The 27,119-nt window shown below is 39.8% G+C and overlaps 2 protein-coding genes across 3 annotated transcripts in view; one reads left to right on the top strand and one right to left on the bottom strand.

Moving 5' to 3' along the window:
* The first annotated feature begins 1,465 nt into the window (after positions 1 to 1,465).
* SDR42E1 (short chain dehydrogenase/reductase family 42E, member 1) lies at positions 1,466 to 7,500 on the top strand. Of its 2 annotated transcripts, none has more exons than XM_075280617.1 (3): positions 1,466 to 1,598; positions 3,833 to 3,930; positions 6,279 to 7,500. In XM_075280617.1, exons 2-3 carry the CDS (start codon positions 3,863 to 3,865, stop codon positions 7,399 to 7,401), a joined length of 1,191 nt encoding a protein of 396 aa, XP_075136718.1. In that variant the 5' UTR covers positions 1,466 to 1,598; positions 3,833 to 3,862; the 3' UTR covers positions 7,402 to 7,500. The 2 variants fall into 2 exon arrangements, with proteins under 2 accessions (XP_075136718.1, XP_075136717.1); XM_075280616.1 differs by lacking the exon at positions 1,466 to 1,598 and adding an exon at positions 2,425 to 2,485.
* Positions 7,501 to 15,385: 7,885 nt separating this feature from the next.
* The window catches only part of PLCG2 (phospholipase C gamma 2), a 109,771-nt gene continuing 98,037 nt past the window's right edge, over positions 15,386 to 27,119 (bottom strand). Inside the window, exons 28-33 of the mRNA XM_075282050.1 lie at positions 24,704 to 24,843; positions 24,502 to 24,616; positions 24,035 to 24,202; positions 23,674 to 23,762; positions 21,445 to 21,611; positions 15,386 to 16,165 (exon numbers count right to left, since the gene is read on the bottom strand). Of these exons, the coding sequence (XP_075138151.1) occupies positions 16,123 to 16,165; positions 21,445 to 21,611; positions 23,674 to 23,762; positions 24,035 to 24,202; positions 24,502 to 24,616; positions 24,704 to 24,843 (722 nt within the window). The 3' untranslated portion in view covers positions 15,386 to 16,122. The remainder of the gene's footprint in view (positions 16,166 to 21,444; positions 21,612 to 23,673; positions 23,763 to 24,034; positions 24,203 to 24,501; positions 24,617 to 24,703; positions 24,844 to 27,119) is intronic.

The following is a 27,119-nucleotide window of genomic DNA, read 5'->3' as shown; positions in this document are numbered from 1 at the left end:
ATCGATTCAGCAAAAGTTGAAGGTTACTATGAGGTTGGGTATGTGCAGGTTTTGTCAAAGTTTTGTTCAGGTTTTTGGATGCAGTTTTCAAAGTAAATACCAGGTGTGGATGTTAAAGGAAGAGAACAAATACTACAACACTCCTTTCTGTAAACGGACATCTGATTTTAGCTTCATAACTGTATACAAAAGCACGTATAAGTAGCATATAAATGTTTTTACTTGAAAGAAACATTGAAGTTTCTTAAGATGCCTATAAAGATTAAAGGAAAGTCAGCCATACTCTCATTGATGAATACATATTGTGGAGTGTCCAACTCTTCTGTGATAAAAGATGGACTTCAAATCAGTTATGCCACAAAAATTATTTATGGAGGATAAATTGCTGATCGGTGGGAGCCTGACTGCTGAGACCCCAACCCATCCTGAAAATCATTTTCCTGGCATAACTGCTTTAACATGCCTGGTGCTTCTTCCCACAGAATAAAAGCCTGGAGACCAGGATCTACACTATCATAGCTAATAACTAATGATGCGAATCACTGCATCACTACTGGACTACTGCCCTGTCAAAATTACAGTATAGGACAGTGGTCCCTGTAGTGACTTACAACATCACAAATCACTATGATACTGGGTCTTCGGGCACAATGTAGTATGAGGAATACAGCCAATATAGGGACCATTGAGTCTGTGTGCTGTTGGCCTTATAATAGTCTGTGATCACCCATGTGCCTAAATTGACACTACTATTATATGGAGCCCTATCCATGTGCTCACTAGCAAGAGTAAAAAGGATACCGATGGGAACTCCTAGAGGCCAACATATTTAAAGCCAGTCTTGATGTCCACTTCTGAGCCAGCGCAGAAAGCACTTAATTCATGGTCTTGGTGCAAGTCCACAACAGATCTAACGAGAATGATAATGAATATGGCATGGATGGTGGCCACACCCACTTTTTGGAAAATCATAAAGGCTAGTGCAGTTCTCCCATATCACTACTAGACGTCCTATAATGTCTTGGCAACCCTGTGTGACTGGCTGAGCATGCTGGGATGTGTAGTTCAGCAGCACTTTCTGCACACTACTGAATTTCTAAAACTGATACATTTAGACCCAAGGTAGAAAAAAAGGTACATGTAAAGTATATGTATGCAACAACCAATCAGATCGCGCCTTTCATTTTGCAACATGCAGTAGAAAACTAAAAGCTGTAATCTGATAGGTTACTATGGCATCACCTCAGCTATACACTAGCACTAGTGTTACACATGACACTCAGCGCAGCTCCTGCATTGTTGTTATATAAAACGTAATACAAATACCGAGCTGCTTATTGACGCCGCACAATCCCTCCAACACAAACTTCACTTCCTCCGGTTTCAGTTTCCCCGCCATTGTTCAGCGCTGAAGTCACGTGTTCTTACGTCAATACGTACGTCCACTCGGCTTCCGTGCGTCGCCCCGGGCAACAGTGTGAAGCGCCGGTATGCTTTGTACGGGACTGTCAAAGTCAGTCAGTGAGAAGGCGTGCTAACAGTGACGGAGGCGGCGATAGAGGAGGCAGCGAGGACAGTGCGAGCGGCGGCAGAGAAAGGTAATGGCACCGGGGGTCAGAGGTCAGTGTGACATCACATGAGCAGACTGGTGACACTAGTGCCCGGCACAGCGCGGCTCTGTATTGTGAGTGCTCGTACACTGAGGGATATTTTAGTTGCCTTTGTAGGGGCTTATGGAGTTTGTATTAGGGGAGAACTGTAGGAAATATCACTTTTAGTTTTTAAATATTCAATATTTATGCTAAATCTATTGTTCAGGTGGTTATAGTGATATTAAATGTTCTTGTATTTACTGTGGCATGTTTATTTGTTTTAAATCCATATATATATGTAAATATTTATATATATATATATATATATATATATATATATATATATATATATATATATATATGTGTGTGTGTGTGTGTGTGTTTTTAAAGGAATCCAATTGCATAATGTATAGGTCCATTCCTTGGGACCTTCTTTTCTTACTGGAGCGTCTTATCGAATTCCCAGTCCATTCTTCAGTTCTGTAAAATGGTCCCCAGCTCCTCAGACTATTTTATTCTCTCCCTCAGTTTTAGGATGGACCAGTCCATAGCATAGTGCAGGGAATATGTTCTATTATCCATGCTAGCAAACTGGCTGCGTAGACTTCACTTCTATTGCATCGAACCTTATATACCCAAGAGAGGGGGTCTTTTTTTTTGGTTTTTTTAATCTTATCCTTTTATAGCAGTGTGTTTTTGTTAGGGACTCACAATGACATGAGGAACCTTGACAATTATTTGCGAGCTTGCGTGTTTTGGCCAAAATATTACCAACTACCTTATAATTATTTCATCTTTTTTTGCAGGATGCAGCCAGTCCCTGTTATATTTGCAGGATGCTGTTACTGTTGAGGCGCACGTATAGAGGTGTCGACAGCCCGCCTGATCTAATAGTAAGAGACTGGCTGTTCCCTGGCGCTGTGCGCCTCACATTGTCATGTGACTAGCGCCATGTATAAGTTTTATTTATGTGCATTTGAAATGCTGGCATTCCCCTACCTCATGGATTGTAGGTGTGTGAGTGGATATTTTATTAGCTTTTTGCAATGGGGCCTGTCTGCATCCTGCGTAGCTTATGTTTTATCTGGTATTGGATAAGTGTGGCCTTTTTTATTATATAGTTTTTGAACTTCTTAAGATGTGCCATATTTATTAACAGGGTAGAGCATCTTAAAGTGGTTTTGTGGGCTTGGATAATTGATAACCTATTCTTAGGATAAGTAATTAATTAAATATCAACGGTGGACCTACAGATCGTAACTCAGTCCTTTTCAAGTGAATGGGATGAGCTGCAATACAAAGCACAGCCACTATACAAATGTATGGAATGGTGCTTGGTTTTCTCTGAAGCTGTCACACGAAAATGCTATAGTTTATTCAAATAGTGATTAGCAGAATTTCGCTATTATTAAATTGATGACCTATCATAAAAATAGGTCATCAGTTGATAATCCTAGAGTACACCTTTGGCCCATTCATGACCAGCATATAGACTTTCTACGTCGGTCACTCGTGGGCATGCAGTTGACTTTCTATGTCTATTGCATTGGAATAATGCTTGGTCTGTCGCACACTCTGATGCGGCTGTCCCTGTGAATGAGATTGCAGGGGTCCGATACCTTTACATGTCACCTGGGGCTCTTATCATGGCTGGACTGCAGTTTTTGTTTGTTTGTTTTTTCTCTTCCTTCCCTAAAGAGTTAATAAAAGTTAATCAGTGAGCTATATCTACTGTAAAATAGCCCCATACAGTTACACTGATCAAAAAATAAGAAAAAGTTATAGGACTTGGTATGAGACGACAGGAAAACGCATAAAAAATTATTTGGGCATCAAGGCTTAGGAAACTGGTCACTAAAGGGTTAAGACGGAGGTCCCATAAGTGAATGTCTCATTGCTGAGTGACCCCATTTCCAATTCTAGGATCCCCCCCGTTCAATAGAATGGATGTCCTAAACACCCTGTTCCTTCTCACCGGACAGTTGCATGAAACAGCTGAATGCAGGATCTCCATCAGGCCCATGCACTTTGAGTGGAGCTTCGGCACACGGTAGCTTGCCACTCCATCCATTGCCACGAACATGCTGTACGCTAGAACTTCGTGCTTGACTTCAGCAGTAGGTCCCATTAACCATTTCTCACCTGTGAACCTGATCCTATTGTGTTCCTCAGGTAAATGTTTGTCCCTTCAAGATATTTCTAAAATCTTTCTATTCACTTATTTTTTTCCTTATTTACAGAGTTTACCTGATTTTGTGCCTTTAGAAAAGATGAGTGTTCAGCCATCTCTCAAGGAAACAGTTGTCATCACTGGAGGTGGCGGTTACTTTGGACACAGGTTGGTACCGTGGTATAATTAATAATGTTGCATAATTATGGAAAGTCTATTAATAATCTATTTAATTATTCAATCCCATTGGGGATACTTTGACTAATGAGGACTAATTGCATCTTCCGGAGAAGCCAAATTCCATTATTAATTAGATTACGTTAATGGGTTTTGCCGTTCTGGGCTTAATAAATATTCTGCCGTTACTCCTATCCACTCTTCATCTATGGGCTTGTGATGAAGATTCATTTAAAGGGATAGTGTCCTAAGAAGAAAGGATAGATGTATAATTGTATATATTGTAGAATTGCCAAATATTATGTAGTTTGAGCTATTATTGTGTGCAGGGAAGTGTATACAGTTACAATAAAATCTCTGTTACAGACTTGCTGGTTTGAGGCATTATCTATAGATAGTGGCCATGAACTCTGATCTTCAAATAACAATGAAAGCAAAAACACATTCCCTGTTATGTGCACATGGGCATAGCTTGTATTTCTATCTTTAGTTGTGCTTTAAAGAACACATACTATTCTCCCCACCACCAAAAAAATCTCCCAAAAATAAATCCTACCCTGAATTGTTTTTGTCTGTCGGGTTGGTTAAAACAGCTATTTATTATATAGTTTCTGGAAAAACTGGGCAAGACTCATTATAGCTGTCATTGCTCTTCTTACAGTCATTGTAAACTAGTTAATAAATCACTGAATATTTCAGCCATTTGGGAGGCTGAAAAAGCTAATGATGGCGCTTTAGGTCATCATCCAGTTTTAGAAATATATAGATAAGAAGCAACTGTATGGAATGTTCAAAGGGAACCTGTCAAGTAATTTTGGGATTCCTTAAGTAGTACCACCAGTAGCTACCTGTTTTTCACTTTAGAATCATGTTTTTGAGTTAGCCTTATATTACCAAAACACAAAGTTATAAGCTTTTAAAAATAATTTTGCAATATGAAAATGTACCTGAACTAATTATGATGGGCAGCACTGCAGCTTCCGAGTCACAGTCCCTGGGTTTGCAGTAATTTTGGAGCTACATCATGCCCACAAGGCATGATCGACAAGTTTCCCCTATGTCAGCTGGTCCCCACCTCTTGCGCCTGAAATCTTGCACAAGTGTATTTGTGTCCGCCTCTGCCCAAAGTCTTTCCTGCAAGTACGGGGGTCGCATGTGTAGAAGCACAGAAGTCAGAAGGGTATAAAGGAGCCTGCTCAGAATTTCAAGCACAGTTAGGGAGGGAAGAAGGGACCAGCTGACGTGGGAAAACTTGTGGCACAGAAATAACTGCCCCTGTACTGTCACATAAAGTTGAAGTGCCCCCCACTGTGGCTAGTTGAGGTACATTTGCTTGTGACGCAATAATTTTTTAAAACCGTACACCTTTGGTTTTGGTAAGAGAAAGCTCAGTCAGATATATGCTTCTAAAGTACAAAACTGGATGCATTACTTGCTGATACTGGTTGGGGGTCCAGGTCTGGTAGGAACTGCCTTTTACTGTGTGGTTTTCTTGACCCCTACATGCTGTTTTCCTTATAGGTGAAGTCAACCCACCCTCATTCTGACAGTTTCCTGGGTATGGACAGCACGCAAATCCATAACATGGTGGTAGGAGGAGCATGTGACCATATAGGTAACTAAGCCATCCCCACTGTGCCTCTACTCCTTTCTGCAGCACAGTGGGTTGTTACAGAGGAGGCCGAGTGGAGTAAAGGACATATATATCTTCAGCAGCCACCATGTTATGGGCAGGAGCACTGTCCATTCAACCCAGGAAGCCAACAGAATGGGGGCACGTGTTGTCATTGCTAGAAAGTCCATGAGACTAGCAACGGTTGCCAAGTACTGTGCTTATCTATCTCTTTGAGTCTGTCAGTAATAAATTGGTTATAAACCTAATCCCAGGTTTGATTCCACAGTATCCAAGTTTGCCCTTGTTATTCAGCTTTGTAGTCCCATTTTCATGTAAATCATTGTTCTATTCATATGTAAATGAGAGAAGTTATGCCCAGGAATCTAGTGCTGAGACCAAAGCACAGGTAAGCTAAGACACACCCCTTAAGCACTCTCGTCTCATTTGCATATGAATAAAACAGCTATAGATATTTTAATGATAGAATCCCTTTAATGCTGAGAGGCTGAATTACTAAATGAAACCCTTCATGTCAAATTGCAATCTATTTGTGCTCATTACAGGGCCTTACAGTGTAGTGCATAATACAGGGATTTCCTGCTTGGCATTCCAGCCACAATTCTGAGAGTTGTAGATCCATAACAAATAGATGGCACCGGTTGGCGATTACTGAGCATGAAATCAAATTGAGAACAGAATCACCATGCCTATTTCTGGTTTCTAGGTTAGGTTGTACACTACACCAGATGGGGGTCAATGTGGTGCTTTTTGATGTGCGGAAACCAGCAGAAGACATTCCTAATGGAATCCAGTTCATTCAGGGTGATATTCGCTCCTTGTCTGCAGTGGAGGAAGCTTTCACGAACGCCTCCTGCATAATCCATACTGCTTCTTATGGAATGTCCGGACGGGAACAACTTCAGACGCAGCTGACGGAAGAAGTCAATGTGAAGGGGACTGAGAATGTCATCCAGGCCTGCATTAATAAAAACGTTGCACGGTTAGTCTACACCAGCACATTTAATGTGGTCTTTGGTGGTCAGTCCATTAAAAATGGTGATGAGTCAATGCCATACCTACCTCTACATCGGCACGCCGACAACTACTCCCGCACCAAAGCTGTTGCTGAGAACAAAGTGCTGCAAAGTAATGGGCAGCTGCTGGCAAATAAAAGCGGATGCTTAAGGACCTGTGCCCTCCGATCAGCAGGTATCTATGGTCCAGGGGAGCAAAGACATCTTCCTAGGATCATTGATAATGTTGCCCGAGGGTTGTTTATCTTTTCTTATGGGGATCGTAATAATCTAGTGCAGTTTGTTCATGTTGATAATCTTGCATCTGCCCATATTTTAGCCGCCAAAGGACTTACAGAAGAGAAGATGTATAAAGCCGCAGGTCAGGCATACTTCATAGCAGATGCCACTCCAATAGATAATTTTCAGTTCTTCCGTCCCTTCATTGAAGGTCTTGGATACAAGTTTCCATCATTCCGCGTACCCCTCTTTTTTATATATTTTATGTCCTACCTCACTGAATGGTTACATTTCCTTATCAGGCCCATCTATAACTTTCAGCCTTTGCTGACCCGCGCTGAGGTCTACAAAACAGGGGTCACTCACTTTTTTAGCATTAGCAAAGCCAAGAAAGAACTGGGGTATGAACCCCAGCTATTTACTATGCAAGAAGTTGTGGAATGGTACAAAGCAAGGGGTTATGGCAAGAAAGTCAAAAAGGTTAAAAGTCCCAACTTCCTTTGGGATGTGGTGGTATTTGTCCTGCTGGTTGTGGCGGTGCTTGCTTGGGTTCCTAGAGTAGTGGGATTGGCTGTAGACTCCCCAAACTACTGATAGAAATTGTCCTGATTAATGTCTGGGCATTGGTTCTCTGTTTATTGCTACATACTGTATATGTTCAGTTGTTGCTTTAATTATCTTGTAATTGTATTGAGTTGCATGTAGTACATTAGTCACACCCAAAGCTGCATTTAGCAGTCTTCGCTATACCATACATTGAGGGAGATGTAGTATTTTCTGCCATATAGTGCCTTGTTTCCAAAATATTGTGCCACATGCACTTAACCTGCAGGGGAATATAAGTGAGATGTGAGGACCTGAACTTTGAATGTAGCTCCATATGTAACTGGAGCACAGAGCAAAATGAATACAAGATACAAGATCAGTTTTAAAACAACAGATTCTATTCTAGTCAATGGGTTCTGCCAGGTTCCACGTATAACTGCTATTTTCGCGTTCTGCGAAAAGTCCTCTGACAGACCAGAACAAAACGTTTTCTGCTCTAGCAAGAGGTGCCAGCCGACGTCCTCCTCGGTGTTGTGCTGCCAGCATTTCATGTACATGTGGTCTGGGTCACAACAAACTTTATTAGCATGAGGAATGAGTGGAGGGTAGCATCAGTCATTGATGACGTGCCGCCTACGTCTCACATACACCAGACCAAGTCATGTCCACTTATATTGATTGTTTCAGGTGTAGTGAGAGATGTATTGCACCTGCAGATAACTAGTTACTGTGTGCTAATACCCAAATACACTCTGCACATTTTTCCTGTGATCGATGTTAATGTGATTAAAAATATTCTATTCATGTGAACCCTGGTTATCTGACTGACCACAACAGTCCCTATTGAACTGTATGCACGGACTGCCTTTAAGAAACAGGCTTCCTGTTTCTATTGAACCTCAACATGTCAGTAAGTTTAGACCCATCCAGTCATTGTACAAAAACCCTTGTGATCAGTTCACCTAAATGAATTCATTGTTTGTCAAAGATCTAATAGGACAAAATCTGGGAATTATGAAGTTTTAATACTTCAAATTTCCTTTCCATGCTAAACTTTGTGCCATTTGGTTTTGAGTGGAATACTCAAAACATCAGGGCTAGTCATTTATTACAATGGCACATTCCGATGTACTATGAATGGGGGTTGGTATGGCTTTAATAGCTTGTGTTATATAGTTGCATAAGAGTCTGTTCACACAGTTTTTTGGCAGCGGATTTTGACGCGAGATCTGCCTTGTTTCAGGTGTAGTGAGGAAGATCCTATTGACTTCAATGGGAGCAGCTCGCTTCTTTTTTCAGCTAGTAGCGGAAAAAAGAAGCGAAATGACCCTTCTTGCCACGGATTCCGCAGCTGACTCAGCCGCTGTACGAGACACGCTCCAGTGTAGGCCCATTCATTCGGGCCTACACAGGAATGGGATGTCGTGACAGAACGATGAACCTGCATCTGCATTCAGTCGCGGCGAGCCCCGCTGAATGTTCACACGCGGAAAACGTGTCCCCAACCTTTTCCTCCATGTGAACATACCCTAAGTCATCTTATAATTGTGTAGAATTATAAGCAGGGCTGCAAAGTTTATAGGCCAGAACATCGGCTCCTCAGTTTTTCCACAGCCCAACTCTGACATTCCAAAAAAGACGGATATGAACTCTTCATTATTTTTCTGACCTTAAAGGGGTATTCCCAGCTCGCATACTCACCAGTTTTCACTGCTGTAAAATCTTCTTTCTTCCTGGTTTCTTGCATCATTTGGTGGGCGGGGTTTCACATACAACCTGCCATTTAGCTCCGCCCCCAAATTAGTGTGTAGCTCTGCCCACCCATATTGGACTATGAAGTACAGGCAGCAGCAACTCCATTCTGTGTTACATACAGAGACTGCCTGTCTCTGCCATAATGAACACAATTGAATTAGCTAGCCTGATAACTGGGAGAACAGAAGAAATGAAAGCAGCTCCTCTCCTCTATTTGATAGCAGGAAGCTAGGTCACGTGGTGTAGACACAGGAATAGCTAGATACACAGGCTCGCTCCCGTGCACTTATCCCCTCCTCCCTCCCCCCACTGAGAGCAGCAGATACATCATTTGACTCATGAGCGGCTAAGTCAGGGCTGTGGCCACAACGAATTGAATAAAGTAATATAGTGCACAAACAAAGCAGTTGTGCTGAAGCATTGTATTTAGGAAATGTCTTAAATCCACATTAACAAGCAGTATAGATAGGATCCTTGTGATGGGACAACCCCTTTAATGTCTATGGCTAACAGACATATAATGGATGAAAATGGATGGTTGTCTGTTATACCATTCCTTATTTCTGTCCGTTTTTTTCTGCATATGCAGAAATATATATTTTATTTCATTTTATTTTATACACAGGTGTATTTTATACACATTTTGCACTGGCTTCGAGGTAGAAAAATCGAATTTCATAGGCAATTACTGCCCTCTGACTAGGCTAGCTTGCAGCCGTGACACTATTTCACCATTTACCCCCAGTCCTCCCTCCCCTCTGACTGCTTCTATGGTCCATGAAATTGTGGGAGCAATCTAGAGCAGCAGTGAATAAAACATCCAAAGAGGATTCTGACCCTTTTTTTAGGGCCTTGAGCTGTCTCTAGACATTACGTGTAATATATACTTTTATCTTATGTCTATGGAACAGATTCTGTAACTTGTAGCACATATTCAGCTTTCATACAGGACTACTACTAATTGATCTTCTCAATTTACTAAGCTTTTCCTTTTCAAATATTTATGTATTTTCTCATACAGGACATTATTGCACATAAATCATTCTCTACCTGTTGATAAAATTGCACATTATTATTTAGGCCTATAATGCTGCCTACTTCATAGACCATTTCATGTTTTGGCCACAAGATATTCAGCATTAATAAAATAATAAAAATAAAGAGATGGTGCCAGTTGACCATATTATTTGCTTTTTATTACGGGATATAATAATGAAGAGCAGAAGGTGCAGAAGCATCTACTCAACTCATAACAGCACTAAGGTTTTCCATTCATCTCAATGGGAAAGGTAGAGATAGCTGAATACTGTACTTTGGTTATATACGGCACTCCCAATGAAGTGAATGAGAGTACTGTAACTTGGGGAGGGGGGACAAAGGTCCTGCTCTATGTACTTTGTGGGCAACCTCTTTAAAGCCGGGGCCCCACGGGACGGAAATGCCACAATTTGCCTGCGGCGTTTTACAGTAAGGGCAAAGTGGATGGGATTCTAGCGAATCCCATGCCCACTTTGCGGTAAAAACTGCGGTGCAGACATGTTGCGATTTCCAAAACCGGCATGGTTTGGGAAATTGCAGCATGTCATTTATACCTATGGGGAAACCGCCAGTGTTTCCAAAGGTATAATTGTAACAGAAAGTCTGTGGAGGAAAATTCTGAAACTTTCTGTGTAAAAGCGCTGCAGGAAGAACCACGATGCCTTGCTGCTGCAGTTTTTCCCGTGGAGCCTTAGCTTAAGACTCTGTTCACACTAGTGACATGGCCCCCTTTTACTACTGATGAAGCAATGGCAACTATGTTGAAATTTTTTTACATGTGCAAAAGACAGAGAGACAGTAGTTTTGCAAACTGCACTGCCTGAAACCCCAATGGGCTGACACTGTGACAGCTTATTGATGGGAACCGAATACCAGAGAATAGGAATCAGGCCCTCGACTGGTGGCTATTACTTTCTGTAATGCAGTTTGTCTACGTTTTTTTCTAAAATGTTAAAATACCTCAAACGTTTGTACATTTTTGCATCTTTTTTTATTGTCTTCATTCCTATTAGACACACAGACACATTCCTGTGCGTTTACTGCCTTCCATTTATGTATTTTGTTTAACTGGGTCTGGACTGTAACAGAAAAAAACCTGCCTTGTAAATGTCTCAGGTTTGTGACACAATTTCTACAAAATATGTAAAAATAAATGATCTTGTTAATTAAAATCTATTTCTATTCTGTACATTTATCACTATACGGCATCTCACTTGCTATTGCTTAGGTATCCAATGTGTACTTGCTCCATTTACAAGAATCATGTTTATGTAAATGACCAAAGCAACAGTGGGGAAATCATATTCCCTATAACTGCTCCTGTGTTGGGAGTAGCATCATTACACACCACCTGTAGACAGGGATTGTGAATTATGATATTTTGTGTACGACTCTATGGCATATGGTTTGTATCTCTAAACCGTCAGTAAACCCCTCTAAATGGATTTTACCAGGACCAATTTTAAAGCTGAATTTTATGTTAAACATATTAAAAAAAAAAAAAAATCATTACTATCACTATTAAGTAAATGGCATTTTCACTTATGGTAAGTTCCCAGAGCGTAAAATGAGCTTCATTTTACGCTGCCATTTTCCGTCTGCGTGCTTTCCATAACAGGATGCTGATGCAAGGCTTTGGCGTTCCATCACGGCTTTCCACTACTGAGATGAATGGGCCTCATCAGCATGGAGACTCAAGCTGTGGAATCCACATGAGCAGGATGCTTATGTGTTCAGCGTCCTGCTGCCATCTCTGCCTCCCATTGAAAACAATGGAAGGCAGAATCTGGGCGTAATCTTTAGCAGATTTGGGGGTGAAATCCATGGCAAATTCTTCTGTGTGAACTTAATGTTAACACTTCTTGTTCTGTAGAGATAACTTTTCAGTAGTGACACAAAATTCACCATGCATAATGGGTGATGGACACAGCATGGTTTACTCCCCTTCCTCAGTATAGGTTACATAGCATATCCAAAATATTCTCCCTGAAAGTCCACGGTGCGCAGTAATTAAAATGGTGCCAATTAAACTAAAGATGATCCACATAAAATGACCCTTCACAAAGCTCCATAGATAGGAAAAAGATCTAGGGGTCAGAGTATGGCGATGCAAAGCAAAACAATGGGTAGGATCTTCAATATTGCCAATAAAATATACAACCTCATGGCTATGTAAATGGAAAAGTATAAATTTTGTTAGGAAATGGTGAAAACAAGATCTAAATTTTACCAAGGTATAGTAGGGTTAAAGCTGACAAGTTACGTGAGACAGAATGCATACACACGCACAGATGTATTATATACGCAATTGCAAACCTTTATTAAAACAATCAACAAAGAACAAATCTGCTTTATAAAGGTGCCAATATTAAATTAAACCTCATTGTCTAATATTTGTCATTTCACACATAACCACATTATAAGACACATTCAGGTCATGCATTCTGCACAAGGCTTTACAGGTTCAGGTATAAAAGGCTGATGCGCATGAGGATGGCTGAGAGGCTACTAAAGGCTGAAAAACTTGGGTGACTTCAGGAAAACCCAGTATTGCTTCCCCTCCTTCATCCTTCATGTTGCACTGAATCAGGGGTCCTGGAAGCTGAGATACTGTATGAGGAGCACCATGGATGGCATAATCACCCTGTATGCCGCTAACCAGCCACACGTCTGTCTGTCAACACTGGTCAAAAAAGAAATCCTACAGAAACTCTGGGAGAACTCTGCCATACAGTGCTTCAGGTGGCAGTGGGCAGTCTAGCGCAGGGTGACTGATGCCACCATCTCATATCTCAGCTTCCTGGAGGAGGGGGACACACTACTGTACAATCACATCTGAATATTTAAATTTTCTTTATAAAGCTCAGCTAGTTTTTCAGCTTCAGATTATCTGAGATGAAATACAAGTAACATACAGTGAAATAAATTATACTCGCACTCATCGCACCTCTCTCACTCAGTTTCAGGTTGTGATATGTGGCATGATGGCTTCACGTACAAAATCCGCTCATAGAAATAAGAATGGCCACCTATCACACTTCACAATAAATTCAGTGCAGAACATGAAAGCCGATGTCATGCAGGTTGCAATGGGCATTAAGGTCACTTGTTTCTAAAATGTGAAGATCCTATTACAGAACCAGATCCCAGCTCCATGTACAGGATATGCTAGATTCACACCTGTGCCTGAGTTTCTGCTCTTTGGGACCACTTGGGGAAACATGTGAACTATAGACTATAATGGGGTCCGCTGGGTTTTCGCCCAAAAAATGCAGAGAGAAAAGTCCTTCTGTGGCACTTTTCTCTCTGCATTTTTTTAAGCAGTTTCGGGGATGGAAACCCCACTCAGAATACAGGTGCAGGTGTGAACCCAGCCTTAGAAAAATGAAAGAAGAGATCTGGTTGGTTACAATGGTCACCTCCCACCAATCAGAATTGAGCTTTATTTCTTCAGTGCAGGTAAGAAAAGAGAAAAGAAATGATCTGGTTGGTCGCTATATGGAAAGTCTCAACTGTTGGTCTCCACTATATTTTGTACATGGCTCCTGATATATAGATATATATATAGATATATATGTGTGTGTGTGTGTATATCATTACATTATATTCTGACAATGCTGGTGACAGACACACCGCCTGTTTTGTAAACAATCATATAAGTAAAGTAGAATTTAATGCAGAGAGGGATTTGTGTCTCCAAACTGTCTTAAGTAAAAGTGATCTGTTGCCCTTAGCATCAAGTCTGACAATGTTTTACAGTATTTTCCAAGTGCTAGATTTTTTTTTATTTCTGGCACCATTTTGATCAGTTCAGTAGGTTTCAAAACTCAAATGAAAAGTATGAAAACACAAGCAAACACCTAATAATAAAAACACACTAAACAAGTTTAACATACACTCAAAGACCACAATATAAAGCTAAGTTCACATTTGTGCTGGAGTCTCCGCCGCAGAAACTGCCAGTAATTGGCTTTAACAGTTTTAGAATAGAAACAGTGGACACTCAGCGTACCCCATTATACTGTACAGGGTCCATCAGTGTCCTTGGATACCCAATGTTTTAGTGCCTACGAAGCAACAGAGAGCCCTGCACAGATGTGACCCTAGCCTTACTGTGTTTATGATCTTTCTATACATTCAGTGCCATAATAGATCTATGGATCTGACAAATTCTAACAAATTATTGAATATGCAAAATTATAAGGATCAAAAAAATCTCTGGAAAGATACCACCGAGTCTTCTGAGTCTTATAACGCAGTGGATTATTTTTATAGTCAATGCAGAAAAAAAGTGATGAATTAACAAATGGCCAGATTAAAGTAATATTAGTATAGTTGGTTTGTTAAATCAGTACTAAGGATTATATGAACCAGTCTTTTTAGTTTTTATTAAGGAAGCCATTTTGTAGGCTAATTTGAAACTTAGGGGGAAAAGAAGAATCGTGCATGTTGGATTTCAGTATGCCCAGTCTGGAGATGCAATAAGCTGTTGTAGAGATGTCTGGCAGCAGCTTATACCCATCTCCCTATTGAGTGCACATGCATGCTTGGTCCAGCCGGGTTTTGGAAGGAATAGCTGTTGTTAAAATGAGTTTTCCATTTAATGTGTATGGCAACAACTAACCAAAGTTCCAACAAGGTAATGGCACAAATGTTAAAATATAATCTATAACACAGACACCATACACATTGTGAGGGTTGTGGGGCTACTGGGGCGAGTTGTTCCTAGGATTCGCCAGCAGGTTACCCTAAAATTAAAATTTACCCCTTCCCTCCCAATAAATACTATAACGCACAAAAAATTTGAGTGGGCTAGTAGTGTATTACAGCGATCCGGCCGAATGTGCAATATGTGAGAATTATGTTGCACTTTTGGTGTGTCCTTGGTCAGTAGAGGCTGAGAATATTGATGACCAGCAACCCTCCCTAATCGTTCTAGGCATAAGGATTGTGCAATTTTTATGGACCCTTTCACACTAAGAGAGTACTCTCATTGTCCTAAATAGACAGGATACTATTTGTAGTGTGCCCTGATGATTAGAATATATATCAACAAGAGCATGCCCTTACTTGTAAATTAGGACACATTCTCCTTGAGGATAGTGGAGAGAACGTTTTTCTACTTAGAATTGGGTTGTTATTTGACCTTATGACATTATACCTATATAGGTTAGAATTCGTGAAGGGCGAGGGTACATATATCTTTTTATTAAATTTATACCCGGGCGAATTATTGTTTTAGAGTATATCAATAAAGATGATATTTTATCATTTGTGCCATTAACTTATTGGAGTTTCGTGAGAAATTGAGGTTCTTTATGGAATTCAACAACTAACCAAAGATTGGATTTTTTTTGGATTTTTTTTTGGTCCAAAGGAATTTTGCCCCCTTATCGATAGGCTTCACCTTTATGGGAGAAGATAGAATTGGTGGTGGTGGTGGTGGCACTGTGGTTGTGCCACATTTGTATAGACGATATGGCAGTTTTCTTTTACATGTTTAATGTACATACGTTTCCATAATTTAATAGGTCAAACACAGTTAAGAGTGAGGCAGTGCTTTCAGAATATTTGTCCTGGTTGCATTTGTGACAACCCCAAGGGTCTGCGTGATAGTATATAATGGGGAGAACCGTCCAAGCATAGAAAATAACTCAAAGCGAAGCATGAAACCCATCTGTTGTAGGACAACATGGCAATCCAGTGTGAGACAATGAGTTCTTCTGGTCTTCAGACATTCAGGATGAGCTCTTGTGTAGCTTAGAACAGTTTTTCACACTTATTTTAATAATATGACAACATTCCTGAGGATGGCACTGGCCGTGCTACAGTAAGTTTGTGATTACCCATCTATTGTGAACCAAAACATGGAGGCACCATGTCGAATTATATTATCCAATACTAAGATTCTCTTGAAGAACTATGTTCATGATTTTTTTCCGCATCTGAGGAACTTGGCCATTTACCATGCGATCATTAAGAATAAAATTTGCTATTACTGATACGTTTCTCTCCTAACCTAAAAGAGAAAGGGAAAAAAAATGTAATTTACTAAATGCTAGCGGAGGAAACAAAGTTGATCTCCAGTATTGCAAATGCGCAGAAATTCTATACTTTACATCACATTTAGTAACAGATTTAGAACAGTTGTTGCAAAAAGGGCATGGATTTCCAGGAAGGGAACTTGGCTTAGGATCCAACACCATCAGCCAAAAATGTGCCAAAATGTTGGGGCATTTTCTTGTCAAGAACTAAGCTAACTAATAGATGGTGTAAAGTTAGATTAGACAGTCTAAAGATCTGTCAGACTAATCATTCAGTATTAGACACTTTGATAAGGCTGTCTAGTCTAAATTTTGTGCTGTTTTACTTTTAGAAAGTATTAGTAAATCTGCCTCAAAATGGCTTATACGCTAGTCACATTAAAGGGACCCCAGTAATTTCAATCCAGCCCCACAAATACTGTAGGTTAGGGTCACCTGAATCAAACAATGTTTTCCCCTTGTGAATCGCTGCCTCCATTACCGGGATCCCGGTTTTTGTCAATATACAAATGAGCTCTCTGGAGCATTGCCTCTTATCCATTATACTCATTTGGAAATTGACAAAAACAGCAATATCGGCAACAGAGACACCAGTTCATTAGGGAATATGTTTAATTCAGGTGACCCTAACCTATCTATCTGCAGGGTTAGGTTGTGGTGATAGACTCCCTGCCAGTGGTGAGTACACTCTTTATTATAGAATACTGAACACTCCCAAGAATATATACTACAATGCAATGCAGCCATGACTGCCCTTCTGGCCCAATGAGAGGTGAAGAGCATGATAGGGGCCATATTTTGGCAGCATCTTCTCTGGGTTCTAAGCTGAGTGGAAGCATGGTGCTTAAAGTATTTATTTTTATTTATATAGCACCATCATATTTTGCAATGCTGTACAAAGATATTGTCACTGTCCCAAGTAGGGCAAATAATCTACATTCCCTTTCAGTATGTCTTTGGAGTGTGGGAGGAAATTGGAGTACCCAGAGGAAACCCACGCAAACATGGGGAGAACATACAAACTCCTTGCAGGTGTTGTTCTTGGCTGGAATTGAAGCTAGCACTGCAAGACATGTGTGCTAACCACTGATCTGCATTGTCATGAAGTCTAAGGACTAGTTCCCGCGAAGTTAACGCACGCACATTCTGGCACGTGGCACACAGTATTTTAAGCGTCCATTTTCTTGTGGCCGGCAGGCATGTGCAGTTGGCTGCCCGAGGCCTAGAAGGTTGAAGCCAGTGCCGGAAGAAGACGCAAAGAGAGGCCGTTTAAGATGGAGTCTGCGCTGGAGAGTTCTCTCACAGCATTGGGGACGCCCCCAGTGCTGTTTGAGCGCTGGTGCCCGCCCCCAGTACTGCGAGAGCACTCATTTGCATACCGATGAAAACCGGGATTTCTACTGAACGGTGGCACGGAGAAGACATCTAAAGGTAGGAGAAGAATAGCCTTTCTTAAGGCTATTCCGACATGGTACACAGAAAAAATAGTATTTTAATGATAGAATCCCTTTAAATAAGGGGCAACCCTTGGTTAGAGCTGCAGTCTTGCAGCGCTGGAGTCCTGGGTTCGAATCCCACCAGGAACAACATCTGCAAGGAGTTTGTATGTTCTCCCCGTGTTTATGTGGATTTCCTCCCATTCTACAAAGACATACTTAAATGAAGAAAAAAAATGTGCATTGTGATCCCTAAATGGGGCTCACAATCTACATAAAATAAAAATCCCTTTAAATAATATATTTTATTAAACAATGCTACAAGTAAAGTAAAAGGGATAGATATCCTCATCACATGTAAATATTGTTAAAATAATAATAATAATATAGTAATTATATGAGAATTTCTGATGACCAATGATTCATGAAACAAGGACATGAATAGCAAGATCTCACATTGTACTGGTTAGGCTCACTATTCACGCTACAGAGATTCACGGACGAATTCCACCCCCAAATCCGTCAAAAAGCCGAGCCTGCTCTATGCTTTGTCAGATCAGAGAAACGGATGATTCTTGGCCATGCTGCCTGGCTGAAGGGTGAAGCTAGGATGCAGGCCTCTGCTTACAATTTCCCTTTTTAGTTGGATGCCAGGTATGTTACACAACCCCTCGGAGAATGTTTCTGCAAGCTGTACCGTGGGAGTTCTTGGTATTCTCACTGCTGTTGTTTATCTCATGAAATTATGGTCAGCAGATCATTAATGTGACTGTACATAATATGTAGTATATAATATGTATAGAAGCAATAAACGCTGCACACCAGTCTCTTGACTTTAGACTTCTTATCTAATGACCTTTATGTATTTGCACTTGGCACTCATAAGACTGTCTGTATGTGGCGGACTAGTGATAAATGGTTCAAAACTGATACAAAAGAACATATAAGTGTAATATAATAATGATACAGATATTGTTACTAGAAGCACAGGCTGATGTATTACTGGCACAAGTCATGAAGTAAGAATTCTTTTAGATAAGAAATATTGTAGCATATGCTGGGCACTGTCAGCATTAAGAGGGTTGGGGGAAAATAAGTTTCTCAGTGTATTCATTGCCCTGGATAAGATTACTTGGTAACGTATATGTGTCTTAGTTTTTCAGTGCAGCAGGGGGCCGGAAATCTTTTTCCTCTTCCTCCACTTCTGCCACTCCGACTCTCAGTCATGTGACCATCTTAGCTCTACTCCTTCTCCTTGTACATGGACTGAGTGGGATCAGTCACATGCCTGAAAGTCAGAGGAACAAAACTTCTGGCTCCTCTGCACTGCTCTCTACAAACCTAAAAATGGGAGCGGCTGGGGGCCAGCATGTATTTTAGTAAGTAGGCTTATCCAGTGCAATGAATCCACTGAGGAATATGTTATTTCCCCATATAACCCTCCTAACCTACAGACCACAGACAACTACCTAACATTAAGTCAGACCTCTAGACAGACATTTCACCTGTGTTAACTATCCGGCCTCTACCTGTACTATAGACTGAAGACTGAAGGTCTGGCACTGAAGTGACATAAAGCCTGCACATCCATACTATATATTGTAATATGTAGATAATGGGGTTTTCTGTTTGCTGGTCTGTAGTCACTTATTAACTGTTGTTTGACTTTTGTTGGCTTGTGTACCTAGTCAATACACTGCAGATGATTTACCTTTAGTCCTGTGTAAAATAAATAAAATACCTCTGTGTTTCCTATAGTACTGCCACATCAACTATAGGGGAATGTAAATTGTACATAAGGCTGGTTGTAGTAAAACCTGTGCCTAAGGGGGTGGGGGGCAATTCAAATACTGTTGACCCCAGGCTCAGGCTTAGCACTGGAGCCCAGGAACCTAAAATGACACTTTAAAGGGAACCTGTCCCATTAAAAATGCAGTCTAATCTGCAGGCATGTTAAAGTGCAGGAGTAGTCGCGCAGATTGATATTAAGTATAACTTGTCATTTATTCATTTTCTCTTTGCTCTTTGTATGCTTAGAATGTGACATTTAATCATGGGGGCAGTGATTGACAGCACATAGCATACGGCCTGCAGATAGGGCTGCATTTTCCATGTTACAGGTTTCCTTTATACTGTGTGAAATGACAAAGTCAGCTCTTCTTCATCTTTAAATCCTTGAGTTGTCCTTTCATATTACTACTGATTCTAATACTGATTCAGCTGCTTCTTAGCGTTATCTGGTTCTCAGAAAGCTGGATTACAACCTACATGGTTGAATGGCTAGTCTGGCCATTTGCGCAGTAGTACATATAAAAATGTATTTCTAGGAAGATTTATTGCTGAGGTCCTAATATAGGATGATGGGGCTGATTCATTGCCTATTTGGCTGCTCTAGTTCAGTAGTACCAGAACACAAACCTTTACCTTAGAATTCAGGATCAACTTGTGGATTGACTTTTCCGATTCCTGAGATAAGAAATGGAATTAGAGAGAGATAAGGAATAACTGTAATAATTATTTTCCTTGTGCAAAGTAAACATTTAGTGTCTGTACAAACCACCACCACCACCATTATACTCTGCATAATGGTCACCTATCACTGACTGGCTCCTGAGAATCCTGGTTTGTTGTTGGCCACTTATAGGTCGGTCATACACAGTGAGTCAAGTGAATGTTATATCGAAATAAGGATGGGGGGGGGGAGGTATTTCTTTAAAGATGTTGTGCAGTTAGGTCATTTACTTAGGGTCAAAGTTGACCTGGCAGGAAAGTGTTCGTGCAAGTTACTGAATCTGTGGTCTTATATTTATAATATGACCTTCAATTAAGTCTATTAGAATATCTAATTGACATCAAACACTAGTTTTCTATACGATGGCTGCTGCACAATCCGAAGGCAGCAGCAATGACTGTCAATATTCCACCCCCATAGTTATTATTCTGTAGCCGTCACTACCGCCTGTTTGCTAGGTTGCAGGCCTGTCCGCTCTGAATTGTGTTCTTAAACTTGATGTGTTGGAGCACAATGATGACTGATACATCACATTATATTTCTTACATTGTAGGAGTTGTCCAGGATACATAATTTTTTTCAAGGAGGCCGAAAAGTGAAAAGTAAAAAAAACATACTCCGGTGTCCCCTGATTAGCAGCGAACACCCCTGGACAAGCAGGATCGAACTGCAGTGTGAGACACCGGAGACAAGCGAGTATGTTTTTTTTTGTTTTTTCACCTTCCCCAGCAAAAAACTGTATATCCTGGACAACCCTTTTAAAGAACTCTGTGCTGGCCTATAGGCTCTTGTTATTGTAGAAGTTGTAATCTAGTGTTAGTTAAAAATGATTCCTCCTGTACTGAAATTATATTTAATAACTTTCACTAGGAAATATAGGAAGATAGAAACAACATAATATTGCTTACCTGTAGCCTGATATTAATAGAAAAATAACTGAACTGTTGAAATACACAACACCACCAATATCGGAAATAAATGCCACCGCCAGCAGAGAGTAAACACCAGTGTTAGTGAAAGAGTAACCGCCACCAGTCAAGTGAATAATGTAGCTGTAAACCAGTTTCCTAACGCACTAGCGTGTTATATACAGGTGAACCACAATCCAAATATGTTACCACATCAAGGACAGTGAGAAACGCTTCTGAGTACCAAGTGCAAAAGGATAGAAAGACAGCTGCCACCACCAGTATAAAGCGTTTGGTCTCGGGGCAGACTACAGGTCTCCGCATACATGCATCATTCAGCTCTTTACAAATAATCCTGTTGTCAGATTTTCTGGTCCATCCACAACCTCCATCCTTACCTTTTCACTGGTTCTGGGACTATAGCTCCTCTGCCATCCACCCCATGTTGTCTCACCATAGGTTCTCTGCTGGGGACCCCCCTTACGGTCTTATGTGTGTCATATAATGCCAATTCATTGTGATGGCCTATCATACTGGATGACGAATACAGTTCTTCACCCATTCCCTTAAAAAAAAGAACACATGGTTATCCACAATTCACAGCAAAGTATTGGGTGTGGGGGTGTATTTTTATGTCAATTTACATAAGGCTTGCATAAGTTGTTTTTCTTCAAATCCATAAAAGTGGCATATATAACCGGTATATTGTTTATCACTGTAATATGCTGTGTAACATGGTAATGGTAAGTATGCTTTGAGGAGGTAGTAGACTCTCTTTAATGGTGGGGTTAAAGTTACTACAGTATCAGAGAGTCTTGCATGAAAGCAAGGAGCTCAACTAATACTCTAAAAAAAAAAAAAAATACTGTTATGTATTTTACATTTAAGGGGTCAAAGACTCTGAAAAGTTTGATATTGAAGACCTATCCAGGATTCAGACCCACGCTGATCAGCTCTTTTGGCTTCTAGAAGCCATATGGGAGGTATGCTGCCAGAAGCCGTTCAGCTCCTAAGTGAATGGGAGCATAGCTGCAGATACTGGTGCTACCGCAACAGTGTGCAAAGGTCTATACACTGTATACACTGTAGTGGTGCAGTCGGGAACTGCAGCTGTGCTCCCATGTATTAGGGCCTACTCTATTTTCATCAGAACAGACCATCTCGGAGCCTTTGGCTAGGTTTATATAGAACCTTTGTTGAAGAGCTGCATGCAGTGTAAGTGTAATAATGCCTAGCACATGTTACTATGTATGTCATCTGTATGGTAACAGCCATTAAATAGGAAACCTATTGACATAGTAGAAATGTGCGACGCATAACTCTGCACATATTTTCCCGAAATGTGTGGATGAGATTCACTAGATTGCAGAGACTGTAAAACACTGCACCCTGGCCTAAATAGGGAATTTCACCGAAATTCATGACCTACATAGTTGAGTTTTTGTTGGTGGTGTTTGGACATGATCTAGACCATGCAATAGACCTGAGTTTGGCTGATAATAAATGGTGGTCTCAAGTCAGAATCTGAATTTAGTTTTAATATCTTTTTAAATGTCTAAAGAACTGTAGAGAAGAAAGTTTTGTGTCTCCAGTGAAATGTCTGCTCATCAGTTTCAGTCTCACAGATCTGCCTTATGGACGTCTCATAAGTTACTGTAATGAAATAAATGTAAAGATTTGATAGAAGGAGAAAAGCTTCCTATTAGCATCGGAATGCAGAAAAAAATACAAAAACAAAAAAACTTAGATTATATTCTTTAAAAATTACCCAATTTTCCTAAATTGACAACGTAATCAGAAGTGTAATTTAGACTTTGTTAGTGTCTTCAACAGCTTTCTGCTATCGAGGCCCAGAAATGTCTGTTTTTTCGAGCCATCTGTAGGCCTTTATGATCTCACATTTCCCATCTAAGTGTCTGCAGATGTGCTTTTTATCAAAGCAGGCCTACTATTAAATTATAACAGTTTATTGAGGAGTTTTCAAGTCACAGAACAGATGGATCGGGCCGCCGCTCATGTTTTAATTTCACATTCAGATTACATTGGCAAAGTGTTTGACTCTGTAATGGTCGTAAAGATTCATGGTTCACCGTAGATTCATCAAAATATTTTGAGACCCTCCTCCTGGTGAATAAAATGTCCTATTTAGGATATTTCAAAAGACATTGAGAATGATATATGACACTTCCCAATGGCTGCTCCTAAGAAAGAAATGTAATGTATGGAGATTGCTGTACTGAATCCCATGCAACGTGGGAATAAATTGGCTTCATTCTGTTCTCTAAGCGGACTGATAAACCTACATCAGTTGGATGGTATTTGCTCAGTGAGCCCCCAACAGAAGGCCTAGAATTATTTATTTGCCCCTGTTGACTGTTTCAGTTCTCTTTCATGGTTCCAACCACTACATCCTAACTGTATGCAAAATACACAAATGTCATCACCAAATAAAATGTTATTGTATTCCATATTTGTGGGACATATAAAACGTGTAAAATATATTTTATGTCAATTAAAATAATTACCTGCTGGGACTAGAAAACAAAGTTGCATGATGGCGCAGTTTTAAGAGGGAACTGTGCATGTGAGAGTTCATACTTGTTAAATAATGGAAACTGGCAACTTACCAGATGTTTTTGTAGGTGGCAGTAGACCAGAAGGGAAGCCAGCTCTATAGTTTCACCATAACCATTCTTGAGTGGCACAGATCTGTAACCTAGAAATTGTTTAATGGTTACAAGTAGGATTTGTGGAGATTTGTGCTCTTTGTGAAGATGTGAATGTCATTCCAACAACTTAAAGTGCCTTAAAACAGAAGCCCCTTTTAACATTTAACTATCAACTAGAATACTTTCATGTTTTTTTTTCCCTTTACTATTTTCCAAATTCTTTTCTTTGCTCTTGGAAACAGTCAGTGGTTTACCTTTACCCCATTAATGACACCACTAGGAGGAGCTTTCTGAAACGTACAATGTGTATGTACAATACCTGTTTTTAGTCCCTTTAAAGGAAATGTACTTTGAGCCAAGAAGTTGGGGTCACTGAACATGTCTTCTTCATACACAACAAATCTAAGGAACGCCAGGTCTGGTTCATGGATCTCGAACAAGGCCTGCTGTTGAACAGTGGTCCACACAGGGTTTAAGCCATTGTCATCTAACATGAAAAAAATAACAATTTAGAAGCATCTTGGAGCTGGATCTTTAATTTAGATTTTTTTATTCTATTCAGGAATGTGTATAAAGATTTGAACACATGATGCAATCGTCCTTTATACTTCATGGGCGCTTGTGCAGTCCTATGTAAATAAGCAAATGATGAAAAGCGTATTCATCACTGAAAGAAGAATGTCTTCACTAATACATGTGACTGATCCCCAATACATTTATGGAAAGTTCAATGAGCAGAATAAAATCAATACTTGGTAATTGCTTTAGACAGAGTCTCCTACTCACTGACAACACTGGTTCGGAACTTGTTGTTGTCATATTCTCCACCACATATCTCTACCTCTACAAATGGGCAGGCAATACCACGGCCCGGCTTTGGCAGATGACGAGCTCCAATGACCTAAGAGCATAAGCATTATGAGTTCATGTTATACTATATACAAACTTCAAGGCAATTGCACATTATGCTTAAATGAATTTATCCTACCCTAATAGTCAAAACCATTTGTCCTCGTTTCTTCAAAGTACTTGGATCATAAGAGTCTTGTCTCATACACTCTGGCTGTAAAATGTATCCACATCGGGCATTGTGGGAGAACATGGCATGATTTATCTGCATGTATCGATCTGGAAAGGGAATCAAATACAAGAAATGATCATTTTTAACTACAGTCTCTGTGGATTACTATAGGACTGGCGCCTTTTTTTGCAGTGCCTGATGTACTTTTAGGACAAGAGGTTCTGGCTTGCAATCTGGGTTGTGGTTCCTTCCTTAGGTGCTCAATGAAGCTAAGGTCAGCAGTCTGTGCAGGGTAGTCAAGTTCTTCCAAGGGGTAAGATTCAAATAGTTTAAGAAAGGTTTCAGAATGAGGCAGGGTAGGAAAGTGCAATGCTGTGAAAATGTTTAGATCATGCCCCCTTTAACGCAAAGTCATGCACTTTTTTGAGGCCCCACAGTGCCTTCTGTCACCTATAGTGTTTTCTGCCCCACTAATATTAATTATGCCCCTTTATATTACATGGTTTAATAACATGGTTTAATAAGATTCTTTTGCTACCACATATATATATAGGTTAGTGTTTAGCCTTTGGATATAAATATAACTCAAGATTGTTTAATGGTGCTGCCATTATATGTTTATTATTTAGTAGGTCATTATATATATAACATACTTTGTCGCTGCTCAGTGGGTGTATTTCCATCTCAACCTTTTTCTCATCTATATGAAATATATTTTAACTGTATTTGCTTATAATTATTATGACCAAACTAATATATATATATATATATATATATATATATATATATATATATATATATATATATATACATATATATATATATATATATAATTGCTGTTGTTTTTTGCTCTATGATATCTGATAGTAGCCCCATATAGGGATCACAATGTAAATTTTTTTTCCTCCTATCAGTATGTTTTTGTAGAATGGGAGGAAATCCATGCAAACACAGGAAGAACATACAAACTCCTTGCAGATGTTGTTCCTGGTGGAATTCGAACCCAGGACTCCAGCGCTGCAAAGCTACAGTGCTATCCACTGAGCCAATGTGTTGCCCCTATACTAAGGTATATTTATGGTAAACAAAACTATCCCAAGAATAGGCCATCACCTAATATCCCTCGTATTTTACTGCCCCCCACAGGATACTGGCCCTGATCATTGCCCCCATATTTTCTTCTGTCACACTGGAGACTTACAGGTTTTTTTATTCTTCTGTTAACAGAACAGTATTAGACTTTTTTTGTGAGATGAGTTGATTGGCAATAACTTTTATCATTTTGGCTTTTTGTTCCATTTTTTTTGAGCGACAGTATGAACAAAAAGCCACTTTTCTTATTTATATATTTTTTACAGCGTTCACTGTGTCGGATAAATAACATGATAATTTTATAGTCTGGGATGTTATGGACACAGCAGTACCAATTATGTGTACTTATTATTCTTTTTTTGACACAATAAAACATTAGGAAAACTGCATGTTGAAATTGCAATGCGGGTGGTGATGGGGTTGACAAGATAACCATCTAATCTTTTAGATGCCGCATTCGATATTGACTGTGGCATATGAGATGTTAATGGATTTCATCTCTCCTCTTGACCTCTGCTCACTATCCTCAGTGATCTGGGTGTTACTACTATCCAAAAGGCAGAAGTACTGCATTTTTCGAATAACCTCTTCTTGCACATGGATGTAAATATCTGGGCCCTCTCTTCACACACAGCAGATGCTGATTGTATAAGGCTGGGTTCACAGCACCATTGTAATGTCTGTTGCTGTTATCAGTTATAGGATGACAGCAACGGACATTAACTGGAGCAGAGCATCACACACACTCACATTGTGCTTTTTTCACCAGTTAGCTATTGAGAAAATGAAAGAGAAATTACCAAAAATGTGTCAATAAAATCTACATCTTAACCTGAAAAAAAGCACCTAGCACAACACCGAATACAGAAATATGAAAAATTTAAGGGCTTCACAATATGGCGACAAAAACAAATTTTTGTATATTTAAATGTTACAAAATATTTTTACAGTATTAGAACACCAACATTTTTTATAATTTTGGTATTTCTGTGATTAGTCAGACCTTTGGAATACAGGCAATGTGTGATTTTAACTGCTTGGTAAACGCCATAAATATAAAACCCAGAAGAAAATGGCACAATTGCAGTTTTTTTCCCAATTTCACCCCATTCTCAATTTTTTTCCAGCTTCCCAGTACATTATATAGAATACTAAACAGTACAATTTGCTTAGCATAACATAAATCCTTTTATAATAATTATGTGAACTGGAAAATAAAGTTGTGACTCTTTGAATACTGGAACCATTTAAACAGAAACGCATAAACAAAAATTGTCCGGATTCTGAAGGG

The sequence above is a fragment of the Leptodactylus fuscus genome, chromosome 7 (genome assembly GCF_031893055.1).
Source record: "Leptodactylus fuscus isolate aLepFus1 chromosome 7, aLepFus1.hap2, whole genome shotgun sequence".
In the NCBI taxonomy this organism is placed as follows: domain Eukaryota; kingdom Metazoa; phylum Chordata; class Amphibia; order Anura; family Leptodactylidae; genus Leptodactylus; species Leptodactylus fuscus.
The sequence above is the reverse complement of the archived record's forward strand: the minus strand, read 5'-3'. Positions and strand labels throughout refer to the sequence as shown.